Raw genomic sequence first — 13919 nt, forward strand, 5'->3', positions numbered from 1 at the left:
TCTATAATTGTCTGTTTTTGTCACCAGTGACCTTCTACTGGAGTTTAATATGCATATACTGTATGTATGATATTTATTCTTCCACGGCCAACTGACCAAAAGTGAAAAATAATGTGTTTGCCCTGCTACACCCTTCCACCATGAAAAATCCTGCAGACAAACAGACAAACAAATGGCACCAAAAACAGAACCTCCTTGGCGGGGTAATAAAGACAAAAGACGTACTGCTTTTATGTTCTTGCTTGGTTGCTATTGAGCAAACACTTTAGAGACAGGAGGTGGGGATGGGGTAACAATAGATTTCAAGAATAGAATGGCATTTGTCCACTATACTGTACATATGACCTGTACTGTACATTACAATTGTTGTATGGCTGTTTAAGCAGTGAATGCAGGGATTTTATACACATCCGACATTCTTTACAGAGCTGGGATCCCCATGGCTGGAACACACACCAGCTGAACTTGGTCCCTTTGATGGCGGTATATTTCCCTTGTGAGGGGAAAAAAAAAAAAAAAAAAGCAGCACAAACTTAAAACACATGAAGTGGTTTTCTCTTTCTCACACGTACGTACAGTCACGCATGAGCGCTCGGCACATGCCAACACACACACACACACACACACACAAACGCACACGACATAAATCATCCACGGCCCAAATCCGTACATCTCTGTCCAAGATACTCAAAAAAAAAAAAAAAAAAAAAGATAAATATTTGACTTCAACTACCCAGCAGAGGCTGGTGTTCCGGCTTTGTACAGTATTTATACCTGTATATTATATGCTATAAAGAATTTCTGTGACATTAAAATTTATTAAATAAGGGAAAAATAAATTTGTAATAACAGAGCAACAACTGCTGACACTGATTGTTATGAACTGTAAACTCATAAAGCAGCTAATAATTGTGAGCTTTAAGTTCACTGTAACATCCGTGACGCCTGATGTTGCCTGATTTCTTCTTATTTTCTGTAGTACACTGCTTCAGCTTTCCAGCTCTGTAACATTCCCTGATACTAAGCGGCCTTTCGCGTTAATCCAACATTCCCTTTTCTCTGTCCTCCTGCTCAGTGCGTCTCCTCTTGGCGCTGAGTGAAGAGCTGCCAAGGCACAGTGAAAGCATGGGTGGCAGTTTAGTCCACAGAGGAGGAGGAGTCCGTCCGCTGATTTCTGCCGAAGACATTCCCCACTTCTGGGGGTGGAAACACTGTACACGGCACTTGGGGACACTTCTTTGCAGACTTTGACAAAGAAAGGCTAAGCAAGAGTGCTTTGAGAAGTGGAGATCAGTCGCCAATGCGTTACCTCCCATAAAGAAGGTGTATGCCTGCGTGGGAGGTGAAGAGGGAGTGCTTTGGTGTCCCAGTGTCCTTCATACCATGAATTCATTACTGCCATATAACACCAGCTGCTGCGGTATGTCTGGAGGGTCCCTGCCGTGGCCATCGCCGTCTCTGGAGTGCCTCAAGGTTGAATGCTTGGCCCCCTTAAGTTTCTGTTTGCCCCTCTCCGGATTGAAGGTGCCTCGGCTTGTAAACTGGGGCCTTTCGTCATACATGGCGTCCTGGTCTCCCGTAGGGCTGCTGTCGATGCTGTCTGATCGCGAGCCTTGAGATGCGTTCAGGGCCTGGGCCTGGGCCTGGGCCGGACCTGAGCCTACGGAGGGCGACTTGCCGTGGAAGCGAAAGCGGCGGGTCGTGGCAGAGGAGGAAGAGGACGATGGGTGGAAGTGTGATGAGGAGGAGTAGGAGGAAACACTCGAGCAAGAGTCCACAGAGTCCAGGGATTCGGGCTGCCGGCGGACTGTGCGGCGCCGGGGGCTCTTCATGTCAGCTCTCCGAGGCCACGGGGAAGTCAGCACTGGACCTCTCTCTGCAAGAGAAAGAAAAACATGTCAAGTTTTATGGTTTTATGCCTTTTTTCTTCCATATTTTCTACGTGAGAAATAGGCAATGTAGTAATGTAGTAATACAACCATTCCCAAAGTTAAGAATGTCACTGCAGTCTTCTGTGGCTCACTCAAACCTTTAATCACAACTCTGATCAGCAGAAGACTAGACCATATATTCCCCTATATATTTCTTATTTTATAAACAGAACAGTTCTATATGAACATGGGCTTATGGCAATGCAACACAAATTAATAATCCATCCACAAACATCAATTACGTTTGCGTTAGTAACTCAACTACATACAATAACACTTAATTTGGATTTGTTTTATTGATTACCTCTTTAATGTAAATATTTGATTATGAATATTTTATGGTAATTTCAAACTTATTTACAAAGTTGGAAATAACAAACTTTATTTCTAATGACCTTTTGCAACCAACCTGCAGTACCTTCATGGCTTACCATGGGGCCGCGGCCCACACTTTGGGAATCTCTGTAATAACAGAATTTTGATCTATATTTCAAAATGGCAGCTGCCTGGTCACGATCTTTCTCATATTACATAGTACATGAAAACATGAATCATTTTAGGTAACAATGCCGCTTAGTTTGACAGTTTGATCTGAGTTTCATGAGCCCTGTGTGTTGCACTGGATGGACTCACTGAGGATGGCAGCCACACCCTAAAACATACCCTGCTCAATCATCCAGTTTATTCTACATCAAACCAGAATTTACAAAATGAACATCATATTCTGAAGAAGACTTAAAACTAGTGTTTGAGACCATAAACTCATCAGGAAACTTTTTGCTTGGGTCATAAATCAAGTGTGAAATTTTGCCATTAGACTCCATACAATCTGACTTCTTTTTGAAACCAGTGAAGTCTCCCCCTGCTGGCCATTAGAAAGAATACAGGCTTAAGGCACTTCTGTGTTGGCTTCAATTTTCAGACCCTGAAGCTCAGTCGACTATTTATGATGCGATCTATAGATGATACATAGACAAAGAAGAGTTATGACTCCCTGCATCATGACGACATACCAGAGAAGTCAGAAACGGTTCCCTCAGAGTCCACGTTGAGGTTTTCAGAGCTGTCAGCGGTACCGATCGAGGCCTCTGACTCCAGGGTCTCGTCATCTGATGCTCGTGGCTCCAGAGTCAGCATCTCAAAAGTTAACTCCTCTCTGCAGAGACAGATATTATCCGGGTTAACACGTGAACATTTACAGATCATGTAACGGTTTCAGAACCTTTTTAAGCGCAGAGACTGTTTACTTCTCTTTCTGCAGGGTCTCAATCTGTTCTGTCAGCACTCTCTCTTCTTGCTGCATGGCTGCCTGCTGATGCTCTGAGATCTCAGAAAACGAGTCCGCCGCCTCCTCGCCACCGCTCTCTTCTATCACAACATCAGCCACAGACGGCAGCCGTGGACTAACCGGAGGCGAAGGTGTGTGGTAGCTTAATCGCTGTACGTGGCCTTTTCCCTAAGAGACAAACAGAGGACAGATGTTGTTTTCTCACTGATGTGAATATTACATTCATGCTCCATAAAAAAAAGCAGTTGAAGAGCACTAAATGAAAACCCTCATGCTGTCATATGCGACACATTTCACCACTTTCAGCAAGCAGCTACTCAGCTGCACATGCAGTGACTGGACCACGTGAAATGAACCCGGATACATCGGAAAACAACGCAGCAGCACCAAAAACCAATCAAACCCAAACACAGATACAGAACAACGATACACAAACTTTACCTTTTTAGCTGCATTTGGCTGCTTAGAGCAGAAGTGAGAAACAAAAAGAAGAGAAATCAGTAATGCGAGGTTCATAAAGGACTTTTCAATATCATTAACAATATTTCTTTTCTATTTTAGCTTACTTAATTTACAAAATATTTATTACTTTATTGTTATTCTAGGTATTTATTCCTCATACACTTTATATGCATTACTCAGGTGTTTTTATTACTTTAATTTTTGAGCACATTCCCTCTGGACTGATAAAGTTTGATCTCATCTCATGCACATCTTATTCAACGTCCAGTATTAACGTCTAGTTTCTTCTGATGCAGCATCTTCTAACTTCACACATTTCAGATGGGATCTCTTCTCAGTTCTTAGAGGTTTAACTAATAGTAACAACATCACTGTTGTGTGATATTGATGAGATATTTTCTAGGGAAATCTACAGTGACATTCCTCCCAGAAAAAAAACAAGTTAACTGTCATCTCTGTCCACAATTTATCCAGGCAAAGTAATGACAAAAATAAAACCAGATTTTCCACTTTCCTACTGCATTTTTTTTTTTTTTACAAGAGTCAGTGTGAAAATGTTTAAAATTCTTACAGGTATTAAAGTGGAGACAGACACTTTTTAGCCCCCTAATGTTTCTAAGTGGGATTACTGCTGTGGCGCTGTGGCAAAGACAGCAGGTGTCAAAATCAGTTTCCCTGTCGGTGTGTTCCCCTGTGCTTTACTCTGCTATGACTAACCATAACCTACCCCTCAACTGCAGAGAGCACAACTATGGCAAACACTATCTGAAAGGGGAACACACTTTGACATAACACCAGATCACTTTCTGTTTCCTCAGAGTCAAAGTCTAACTCCGTCAAGAAATTAGCAACACAAGTTTGGAAATATGAGAGAAGAAAGACGCTCGTTCACTAAAGAGGTGCATTCAAATTGTGACAATGTTATGCTGAATTTGGGAACAGGCATAAGTTTTATTAATGATGTGCACTGTGTAGTAATAACATACTTTGAGTAATGTCATTGCTTTGCACCAATAAGTAACTACCGCAGGAGAGGCGAAACAGGAAGCAGGAAAACTGTGAATTTGTTTATCCCATAATGGAGAAATAATTTTCCTGGGAAATTTGTGCCTGGAGGCTGAACAATTTGCATTGTGAAAGCGAGGCTCATCAAGAACCGATCTTAACTTGGGTGGTGTCATTATTCTATAGTTATAACTCTGTGTAACCAACATTTATTTCATAAATTAAAGCAGAAAAGTTTGTTTATTTCTCTTTTGAGTCATAGAATGTGCTGAAAAATGTTCACTCTCTTCATGTGGAAAAATGTAAATATAATTAGAAGTTGCACGGTTGCATAATGTCCTTACTTTCACCATTAAGAGACAGACACAGAACACAGTCGCAAAATAAAAAATAAAAACAGAAGCAGAGACTAAGTGAGGTGATGACTCATGCTTTGGGAGATGGAGAAGGCGGATGTTAATATTTAAAGAGATGAGACTATGCAGTGAAGGGTACCACAACAACATCACCACTGGATGATGGTTTGGGGATGCAGTCCATGGCGTGTGTGTATACATACCATAGTCCGCACTATGCTCATAAATCTAACAGCTATTAGTACGGGTTTCTGGGTAAAGGAAAGGACAGGTTAGGGAGGAGAATCTAGAGATGAAAAACACAGCTTTGAAAGGAGGATATTAGGGACGCCAAAGCACTGAAGGAGTTTCTTAGGATGGTTCAGTCAGGTAGATTTAGCAATGAGCCAGTGTAAATATGCGATTGATCTGATTACAGTGGGAATAGTCATATTAATAACAGTATTTGAACTTACCATTGACCGTCGAATGAGGGTCAGTCTGCACTTGGCTTTATTCTCAGCAAACTCCAAACTACTGATGTCCTTTAGTCGTACTTTGTACTTATTCATCTGTTCACAAATGATAAGCTCTACACACCTACAGGAGGGAGAGATGAAGAGAAACAAAACCGCTTCAGGAGGACTGGAAATGCTTAACAAAGTTCATATTAATAAAAACAATCCTTTTCTATACATTCATTTAATTCATTTCATTTATACAGCACAGTATGAGACTCGTATTTTACAATAAGTCAGTAGTTCTCAATTTTTTTTCTGTCAGCTGTGCCTTTGGAAACTGAAAAACAAATTCATATCACCACTGGTGACAGTGACAATTCTGCTTTTTTAACTTCATGTGCAGAATATTATAGTTGTATTATTACATGGCTTTGTTAAATACTTGATTCCGATTGGCCAATCACAGCATTCTCAGGTCTGTTGTTTCTGTATAACAGACCATTGCTATGAAGAACAGCCTGTTGCTATGGACGCAGTTCTGATCATAGCCTCTGAAGATGCAATAAAATCATTTTACAATTTATATTTTGTGTTTTGGTAAGAAACAATGTAATAAACAGGATAATGTACAGTGAGGTGGTCATTATTGTAAAATAAACCCCTACGCTTCACGCTGGGCTCCTGCATCACCCTGTCAGGGTTTATTTCACAATAATGACCTGCTCCCTGTACATTATCCCTTCACAGTGATGCCAATGCCCAGAATTATGGATCTGAGTCATGTTTTATTGAGGATGATGTAAATTATAATCGTAAGGTTGACAATATTTACTGTTCATTATATTAATATAGACCATATGGGGTTTTGGTGTACACCCTTTTTATATACGTAGTCTGTTCCAGAGAAGCTTTAATGACTCACTGAACCTTGGTGTTTGTCACTCTGTGCACGTATGTTTTTATGTCATACTGCAAGCTTTTTAGTGTTGTGTTGCTGTATGTTTGTCACTCTTGCTGCAGCACAAATTGCCTACTTGAAACAAACAATAAAACTGATTTGAATTTTTAATTTGATCAACTATTAGTACTAAGCAAATTAGACATTATTAATTCCAATAACATCATCATGGACTAAGTTATGTTCTGAGTTTTTAGACATGACAGAATGTTCTGCTACAATAAAAACAACTCGTCCGACTTTCGCCGTCTGAATAAATCTTGCTAAACTGCAAGTTTGATAACCTTGAAAAGAGTTTTGTTAATTGTTCCCACATGAAACAGATTAATTGAACTTCAGCTCCAGTTTGTCTTCCTCTGGTCATGCGTGCCTGTATGTGTGTTCCCTGTGCTGTTTGTCTCTGCTCTGTTTCTGCCCTCTGTAGTTCTGCCCATCTGATTACTCAATGAGGTGCACCTGGCCTGAGTGGAGTCTTCAAAAACTCATGTGAAGCATCAGAAGAGAGAGGCTGCTGGTGAAGGGACTACTGATGTTGATGCCTCACAGACAGAGATTTTTTGCATTGCTGTAAACTTATGTTTTGACTTTGTTAGTTTCATTTTGGTGTCTTAGTTATTTGTATGCTGTTAGGTTCATGAACTCTTGTGGATTTGGTTGTTTCAAAGGTGTCTCCTGTCGTTGCTTTGAGTGAGAGCCACCTAACAGTAAGGGAGACCAAAATGTCTCTTTGGCACAGGATTTATTTGACAGACGTGAGACATATTCTTACGCCGTCGTCTTGCCGATGTCCTGGACGCTCTGCAGTGGATCGATGGTGTCAGGACAGCGCAGGATACAGGGAGCAAAAACAATAGCCAAGGCGTTAGCTGACATACGGTTCGTCTCTTCTTGCAAGGCGATCCTGAAAGCATGAATTCAGAATTAGAATAAGATTAGAAGCAGGAGGGAAATAAAGCAGTTTCATGTATAAATCCTACTCTGAGATGATAATTTTTTTATTACCTGACAAGATGAAATATGAGGCGTTCGAGGGTGTTTAGGTGAGTTCTGCTTAGCTGGTCAATAACTGAATACACCCCTCTGATCATTTCCTTTTTATCCTGCAAACCTGGAGAAGCATTTCCACAAGATAAAGTTTACAGTTTATTTCACAGTAATAAATTATTATTGAGGCCTGGATCTCCAGTGTGAAGCAGCTGTATATCTGATGTTGACCACTTACCCATGGCACGTATAAACTCCTCATACAGCTCAAATGTCATCAGAGGATTCGGCAGGTCCCTCAGCCACTGCTTGAAAACGCTCGCAATGACGTGGATGTTGTAGTCGTCCAGATTCATGCTGTCCACGTCTGCATGGTCGCAAGGAGAAAGCAGAGAAAACCAAACCAAAACTTAGCAATCACAGTTAATGATTTTCCACCCATGTTTCTCGGCTTTAAAATCCAGCTAGCATCATTCACCTGTGTCGAGTCCCTGCTTGAGCTCTTTAATTTTGTTGGTGGAGCCAGATTTTCTGTATATTCCTTCAGTGTAGAGGCCGTGCATCTCAATGTAGTTGATGAGTTTCTCGACTACCAGCGGCACCGTCCTCTCGTCATTAGTCAGACGAGAAACTTCCACTCCGAACTGTCTAGAGGAAAGCTCCGGATCAAACTGTTAACAGACAACAAACACACACACATGCAGCAATTAAGACCAATATTTTAAAGAAAGATACTATTTGCACCCAGGGTGGAATAGCCAATGTGACTGTTTACACCTGGGCATATATAACCTAGCATGGCAAAGACAAGCACCCCGGTGTCTATAGCCAACAATGCTATTTGCACCAGGGGTGTAAACAGCCAATGTAGCCAATGTGGCTATTTACATCAACGGTTTATATAGCTTAGCATAACAAAGACAAGCACCCAGGTGTATGTAGCCGACAATGCTATTTGCATTGATTAGCCAATATAGCCTATGTGGCTATTTAAACCTGGGTGTATATAGCCTAACATGGCAGAGACAAGCATCGAGGTATCAGCAGCCAATAGTCCTATTTGCACCGGGTGCACTAGTCAATGTGGCTATTTACACTCAGGCACATACAGCCTAGCATGGCAGAGACAAGCACCCAAGTGTCAGTAGCCAACAATGCTATTTGCACCAAACGTGTAGCCAGTTTATCCAATGTGGATATTTACACCTGGGTATGTATGTATGCCTAGGATGGTAGAGATATGCGTCAGAATCAAACTATGCTATTTGCACTTGCCTGTAATAGTCAATGTGGCAATTAACACCAGGGTGTATGCAGAATAGCACTGCAGAGACAAACATCCTGGTGTCTAACAATGCTATTTGCACCCAGGGTGTAAATAGCTAATTTGGCCATTAACACCTTAGAATGCAAGGACAAGTATCCTGGTGTGTGCAGCCAACAATGCTATTTGCACCTGGGGTGTGAATGGCCAGTGATGCTAATGTGGCTATTTACACCTGGGTGTATAGTCTAAGAATGCCGAGACAAGCATCCAGGAGTCAGTAGCCAATGATGCTGTTTCTACTCTGTATATTGGCTATTTACACACACATGGCAAAGACGAGATGTTTTCCTGAACCTAATCAAGTAGTTTTGTTGCTTAAACCAAATCTCCTATGGCTCAGTGCTGTATTTAACCCATTCATCCACAACAGCCTCAACTCAGCAATGACTTTGTCACTTTTTATAGCTAAACTAGAGGTCTGGGTGCAAATAGCAGAATTGCTGCTGTGTGGCTATTCTCAGCCAGGTGCAAACAGACACTCTGTATTTTAAAATCCTTACAAAAATGAAATGTTCTGAAAAAAAATCTCTTTTCTCTGTTTTTTGAAAACTGTTTTAGACCGTCAGTGCTTGAGGTGGCAGAAACAACAGTAGCTACTGTACACAAACCCACAGTAACACAATTACTGTCATGGGACATTATTGTATGGGTGCCCAACATGGCCGACTCACCTTCTTACTGCATTTGGTGGTCGTCTTCTGGCAGCACTTTCTGTGGCAGGCGTAGCGGCACACTGGATAAACACAGCCAGAAAAATCAAACAGGTCATTTCCATTATCCACAGACAGGCAGTGCCTCCTCATTATTCAGCAAAATTTGACCCAAAAGAAAAAAAACAAAAATGTTATCGTCTGAGAGACCAAAGCAGCCCTGGCTGGCATGAAGAAAACATCCTGTGTGAATAAAGGACAAACTGTGCGGACAAATCTCTGGAGAGACGGAGACGCAGACCCCATGAGTCCAGTTGAAAACAATCTGATTAGGGCAGGGGGAGGGTGGGGCTCACTGAGCACCAGACCGAACACAGCTCAGCCACAGACATGGTGTGAGTGTGTGTGTGTGTTTGTGTGTGTACAAGCAGTACTGGGATAAAAGTACTCAAGTACTGTACTTCATCCTGTATTTTAGGTACTTGCTTAACTTGAGTGTTTAAATTTTCTGCCACAACTTAAATTACTATTTACTGTACAAATTGAGATACATAGTGTAAAAAAGTATAAGCAACTATTTTGCAACAACTAATTTGCTGTTTTGCCCTTTTAATTAGTTCAGTTACACTGATGCACTTTTAATATTTTTTGAGATTTTGACTATTATTTGGACAAAGCAAACACCATGAAGGTGTTGCCTTGGGCTCTGGGCAATTGTGACGGCATTTCTCGGTATTTTCAGAATTTTAACAAGTTGATTAATGGAGAAAATAATCAGCAGATTAGTCCATAATGACAATAATCATTAGTTGTAGTCCTATACTCAATAATTCACAAAGGGCTCCACCTCAACCAACCACAACTGTACAATCGAGCTTTTATGTTAATGCATGAGTCCCAATAATGTAATGATAAAACATATAATAGTGTAACAGTGACAGGGGACATTTTACAGCATTGAGTACTTTTACTTTGAATCCTTTAAGTATATTTTCCTGATTATATTTGCATACTTTTGTTTAAGTAGCGTTTTCAATGCAGGACTCTTCTACAGTGTGGTATCGGTGCTTTTAATCAAGTTCATGTTAATGTCCGTGTGAAGCTAAAGTGAAGTATGTGACATGCTGATCCACACTTTGTAATTTCAATATGACACATATTTTTGGGTCGCAACCTACAATTATGTTCATTACCAATTAATACATTGATTATCTTTGTATTTAATTGTTTGAATGCCCATCACAAGTTCCCAGATCAGCGGCTGTAAGTTCAAAAATATTTAGCTACAGCTACTTTTTATATAACAAAGCTGCTTCATCCTGTCTCAGTGTGATGAAATTGTGTTTTTTTATGGTTATGCGTGGTCTCATTGTGTGTATGCCTTTTTTTGTTTTTTGTTTTTTACTGTGGATCCGATGATGTCTGTCTGGATTTTACAGTATCTGTCTGGAAGCAAATGATTTTCCCTGCGTGGGATAATAAAGCTGATCTGAATTCAACGAGAAAAAAATACGACTTCCAGTGCCACCCGTAGTCTTCAAAACAGTTCATTTGAAAAAGGTTTATAACTTGACAGTTGTCCTTAGATCTGTGAGATTCGGGGATTCTGGAGGTCAGCAGAAACCCCGGCGTGACATTTTGCATGCACACTCACGTTTGCACACGCAGGCGCGGTCCATCATCCAGATGAGCGACGAGCAGAATTCACAGTAGGTGGGGATGCTGTACTGAGTGGACTTGAAGATGTGGCCATTATGCTCCTCCACCTGTAGCAGAGCAAAAGATCATTTCAATTTCACCTTTACGTTTCCTTTCACATTCATATGTATGTTTCACTGCCGTTTCCACTCTGGTCTCTGGTGTTCTCATATCTTGTTATTCCAAAGAGAAAATGGAGGCGCAGAGAGCTGGCTGTCAGTAATGATGAGAATGAAGACAGACTCACTATGTCAGTGTCCTTTTTCCTCCGTTTTTTGCGCTCAGGTTTAGGTACCTGCTGTAGTAAAAAAGACAAAACAGAACAACACATATTTTAGGATTTATTAGATATATTCTCAGTTTATTTAAGCATTACTAATAATCATTAACTGAACAGAATATTAAGGAAAAAAAAACCTCTTTCTTTACACATTATCTGATCCATCATGACGACATCATCCAAAATCCATATCTGAGGACTCTGGAGGCTGTTCCGGGTCTTTACCTTGCTGAGTGTGCTGTCCAGAGGTTTGTACTCAGTCATGAACTCATCCAGGAAAACTTTGAAGGTGTTGACCCAAACTGTGACCGGAGACTCTCTCCAGTCCCTCTGCTCCTGCCGCATGGTCTTCTCCAGGATGTGCTCAAACAGAGCGTAGAGGTCTTTGTAGCGGATACTCTTACCGTCGTCCATCTGGGGAGGAAGACAACAGGAGGAGCACAGAGTTTATCTTTCTGCTTTGGAAATAATATTTCAGTATTAAAGATGTACTGTCATTCGATTGCAGTTTTGCGCCTCTAATCACTTTCCCGCAGGATGGAAATATTTGATTTTAAATGATCGTGTAAATATTGTTGGCAGCACTTACCGCGAGTGCTGTGGAGTAAGAGTTGAAGATGTTGAGACGGAATTCCTTCAAAGCCTTTTTAAAGACGACGTCCACCATGGTGTCCTTCTTACTGTCCTCTGTGTCCAAGTCGCTGATCTAAAATATGAAAATACAACCACCTTAGCATGAAAATAAATCACCTGTAGCTCTAATAAGATCAGTAAAAGTGCATTGTGCTCATTTGTTACTCTCCTCATCTCCTTTTAGATGTTAAAGTACATCTGCAAACCATGTAACCATCTTTACCCATCTGTAACAACATGTCACCTTAGCACACATCTTTTTTGGATTACTATTACTTTTATAAACCTATATTAAATATGATCCCACTTTTTAAAATAATCTTAAATTGCATAATGTGAACTTTTGCAGATTTCCTGGTGAATACTTTGCATATTCCTGCACAAAACTACAGAGTTCTTTCATTTGAATAACATATTTTACACATTTTCATGATATTTTTAATATTTTATTGTCAATTTTCTATTTTCTATTCATGCTTCTCAACCTGAAGTAATTGCATTTTATCTTTCTTTATATCTCTGTTTATTGCTATTCCAAACCTACAAGGCAAAAGCCAGATCCTGACTGTGAATAAGACGGTGTATGTTTGTTTGCACCTTCTTCATAAGGAAGTCGTTCATGCTCCTGTAGTCGTTGGTGCAGGTGAGGATCTGCAGCGCGTCGTTCTGCCACTGAGCAGGTTCCAGAGCTACGCTGCTGATCTTAACGCTGCGCCTCCGCTTCACCTTGGGAGACGGCTCCTTGTTCTCCTTCAAGTCTCTGAACCCTCGATCCAGCGTCAGATCAGGACTGCAGGGGGGCGACATGTTTTCCTGACCTGCTGTGAGGGAGGGGAGCTCCAGTCAGTGACACCTCATGGGGGAATCATACTACTGTAGTTCAGTCACATGAACTTCAGGTACAGTCAAAGATTAAACAAAACAGACTTATTCCATTGAGTGAAGGGCTCATTGCATGGGTGAAACAAAGTCTTAATAATCAAAAACCCAAGTCTCCATCAAAAATAACCAAAGGCACACTGTACGGTTTGTGCAAAATTAAAATGGCTCTATTTTATGTGGCAACATATGTATAAATATGTATCTAAAACTGTCATTTTAAATCTAAATGACTAGAATGAATGATCTATAGTCATTTTAATTTGGGGTGCAGTAGCTCAGTCTGTAAGGACTTGGCTTGGGAACCGAAGAGTTGCCTCTTCAAGTCCCACACAGACCAAGTATGGAGTGTGGGCTGGTAGGTGGAGAGGTGCCAGTTCGCCTCCTGGTTACTGCTGAGGTGCCCTTGAGCAAAGCATCAAACCCCTAACTGCTGAGGCCATATGTGTCTATATGTATGTGTGCAGCCCCCCTCACTCTGACATCTTTCTGATTCATGTCTATAGTTCCTGTGTGTGTGTGTGTGTGTGTGTGTGTGTGTGTGTGTGTATTTCAGGCCTTTAAAAAAGAGTGATAAATGTAATTTTAAATTAATAAAGTATGCCTTCTTCTTAAACACACATTGCAGAGTAAAATAAAGATATTTTAATTGTGCTCAAACCCTACAGTGTGTCTTAGATTACTTTTGAACAAAGAGCAACAAGCAATTCAAAGGATGTAATAAGCTCAGTACACCTGCAGTATTCAGAGAGCACCTGTATGTGATCAACAGAAAGACACAACAGCTCTGATGTCTTCTTTTAAAAGAAGACAGTATTTCAGCCTCCAGTCTCAATACAGGATGTATTTTGTATTTTGGATAACACACCCTCTCCCAGCAGTGGGCCAGTGTCTGCATAGTCTCCGTCCAGTGAATCAGCCCCACAGATCAGCTTCTCTCTGGACGTCTTCTTATCTCCATACTTGTTCTTCCCCCAGAAACGCATCTTACGAACCCTGTTAAAAAAAAACACAGCAGAAACATTCTT

At 40.9% G+C, this 13919-nt stretch overlaps 1 protein-coding gene across 12 annotated transcripts in view; it reads right to left on the bottom strand.

The window, feature by feature from the left end:
- Window positions 1–225: 225 nt before the first annotated feature.
- myo9aa (myosin IXAa) overlaps window positions 226–13919 on the bottom strand; it is a 160490-nt gene continuing 146796 nt past the window's right edge. For 6 of the 12 annotated variants that reach the window (XM_084740127.1, XM_084739993.1, XM_084740376.1 and 3 more), the window contains 16 exons: window positions 13760–13887; window positions 12610–12833; window positions 11969–12085; window positions 11605–11793; window positions 11347–11397; window positions 11056–11167; window positions 9423–9484; window positions 7903–8095; window positions 7663–7791; window positions 7443–7548; window positions 7210–7341; window positions 5498–5621; window positions 3661–3681; window positions 3179–3387; window positions 2945–3087; window positions 226–1876 (listed from right to left, as the gene is read on the bottom strand). In XM_084740127.1, coding sequence (XP_084596253.1) covers window positions 1377–1876; window positions 2945–3087; window positions 3179–3387; window positions 3661–3681; window positions 5498–5621; window positions 7210–7341; window positions 7443–7548; window positions 7663–7791; window positions 7903–8095; window positions 9423–9484; window positions 11056–11167; window positions 11347–11397; window positions 11605–11793; window positions 11969–12085; window positions 12610–12833; window positions 13760–13887 — 2440 coding nt within the window. In that variant the 3' untranslated portion in view covers window positions 226–1376. The remainder of the gene's footprint in view (window positions 1877–2944; window positions 3088–3178; window positions 3388–3660; window positions 3682–5497; window positions 5622–7209; window positions 7342–7442; window positions 7549–7662; window positions 7792–7902; window positions 8096–9422; window positions 9485–11055; window positions 11168–11346; window positions 11398–11604; window positions 11794–11968; window positions 12086–12609; window positions 12834–13759; window positions 13888–13919) is intronic. The other 6 variants (XM_084739918.1, XM_084740552.1, XM_084740462.1 and 3 more) reach the window with 3 other exon arrangements.

The sequence above is a fragment of the Lutjanus erythropterus genome, chromosome 1, assembly GCF_056507025.1.
Source record: "Lutjanus erythropterus isolate fLutEry1 chromosome 1, fLutEry1.hap2, whole genome shotgun sequence".
NCBI classification, from domain to species: domain Eukaryota; kingdom Metazoa; phylum Chordata; class Actinopteri; order Lutjaniformes; family Lutjanidae; genus Lutjanus; species Lutjanus erythropterus.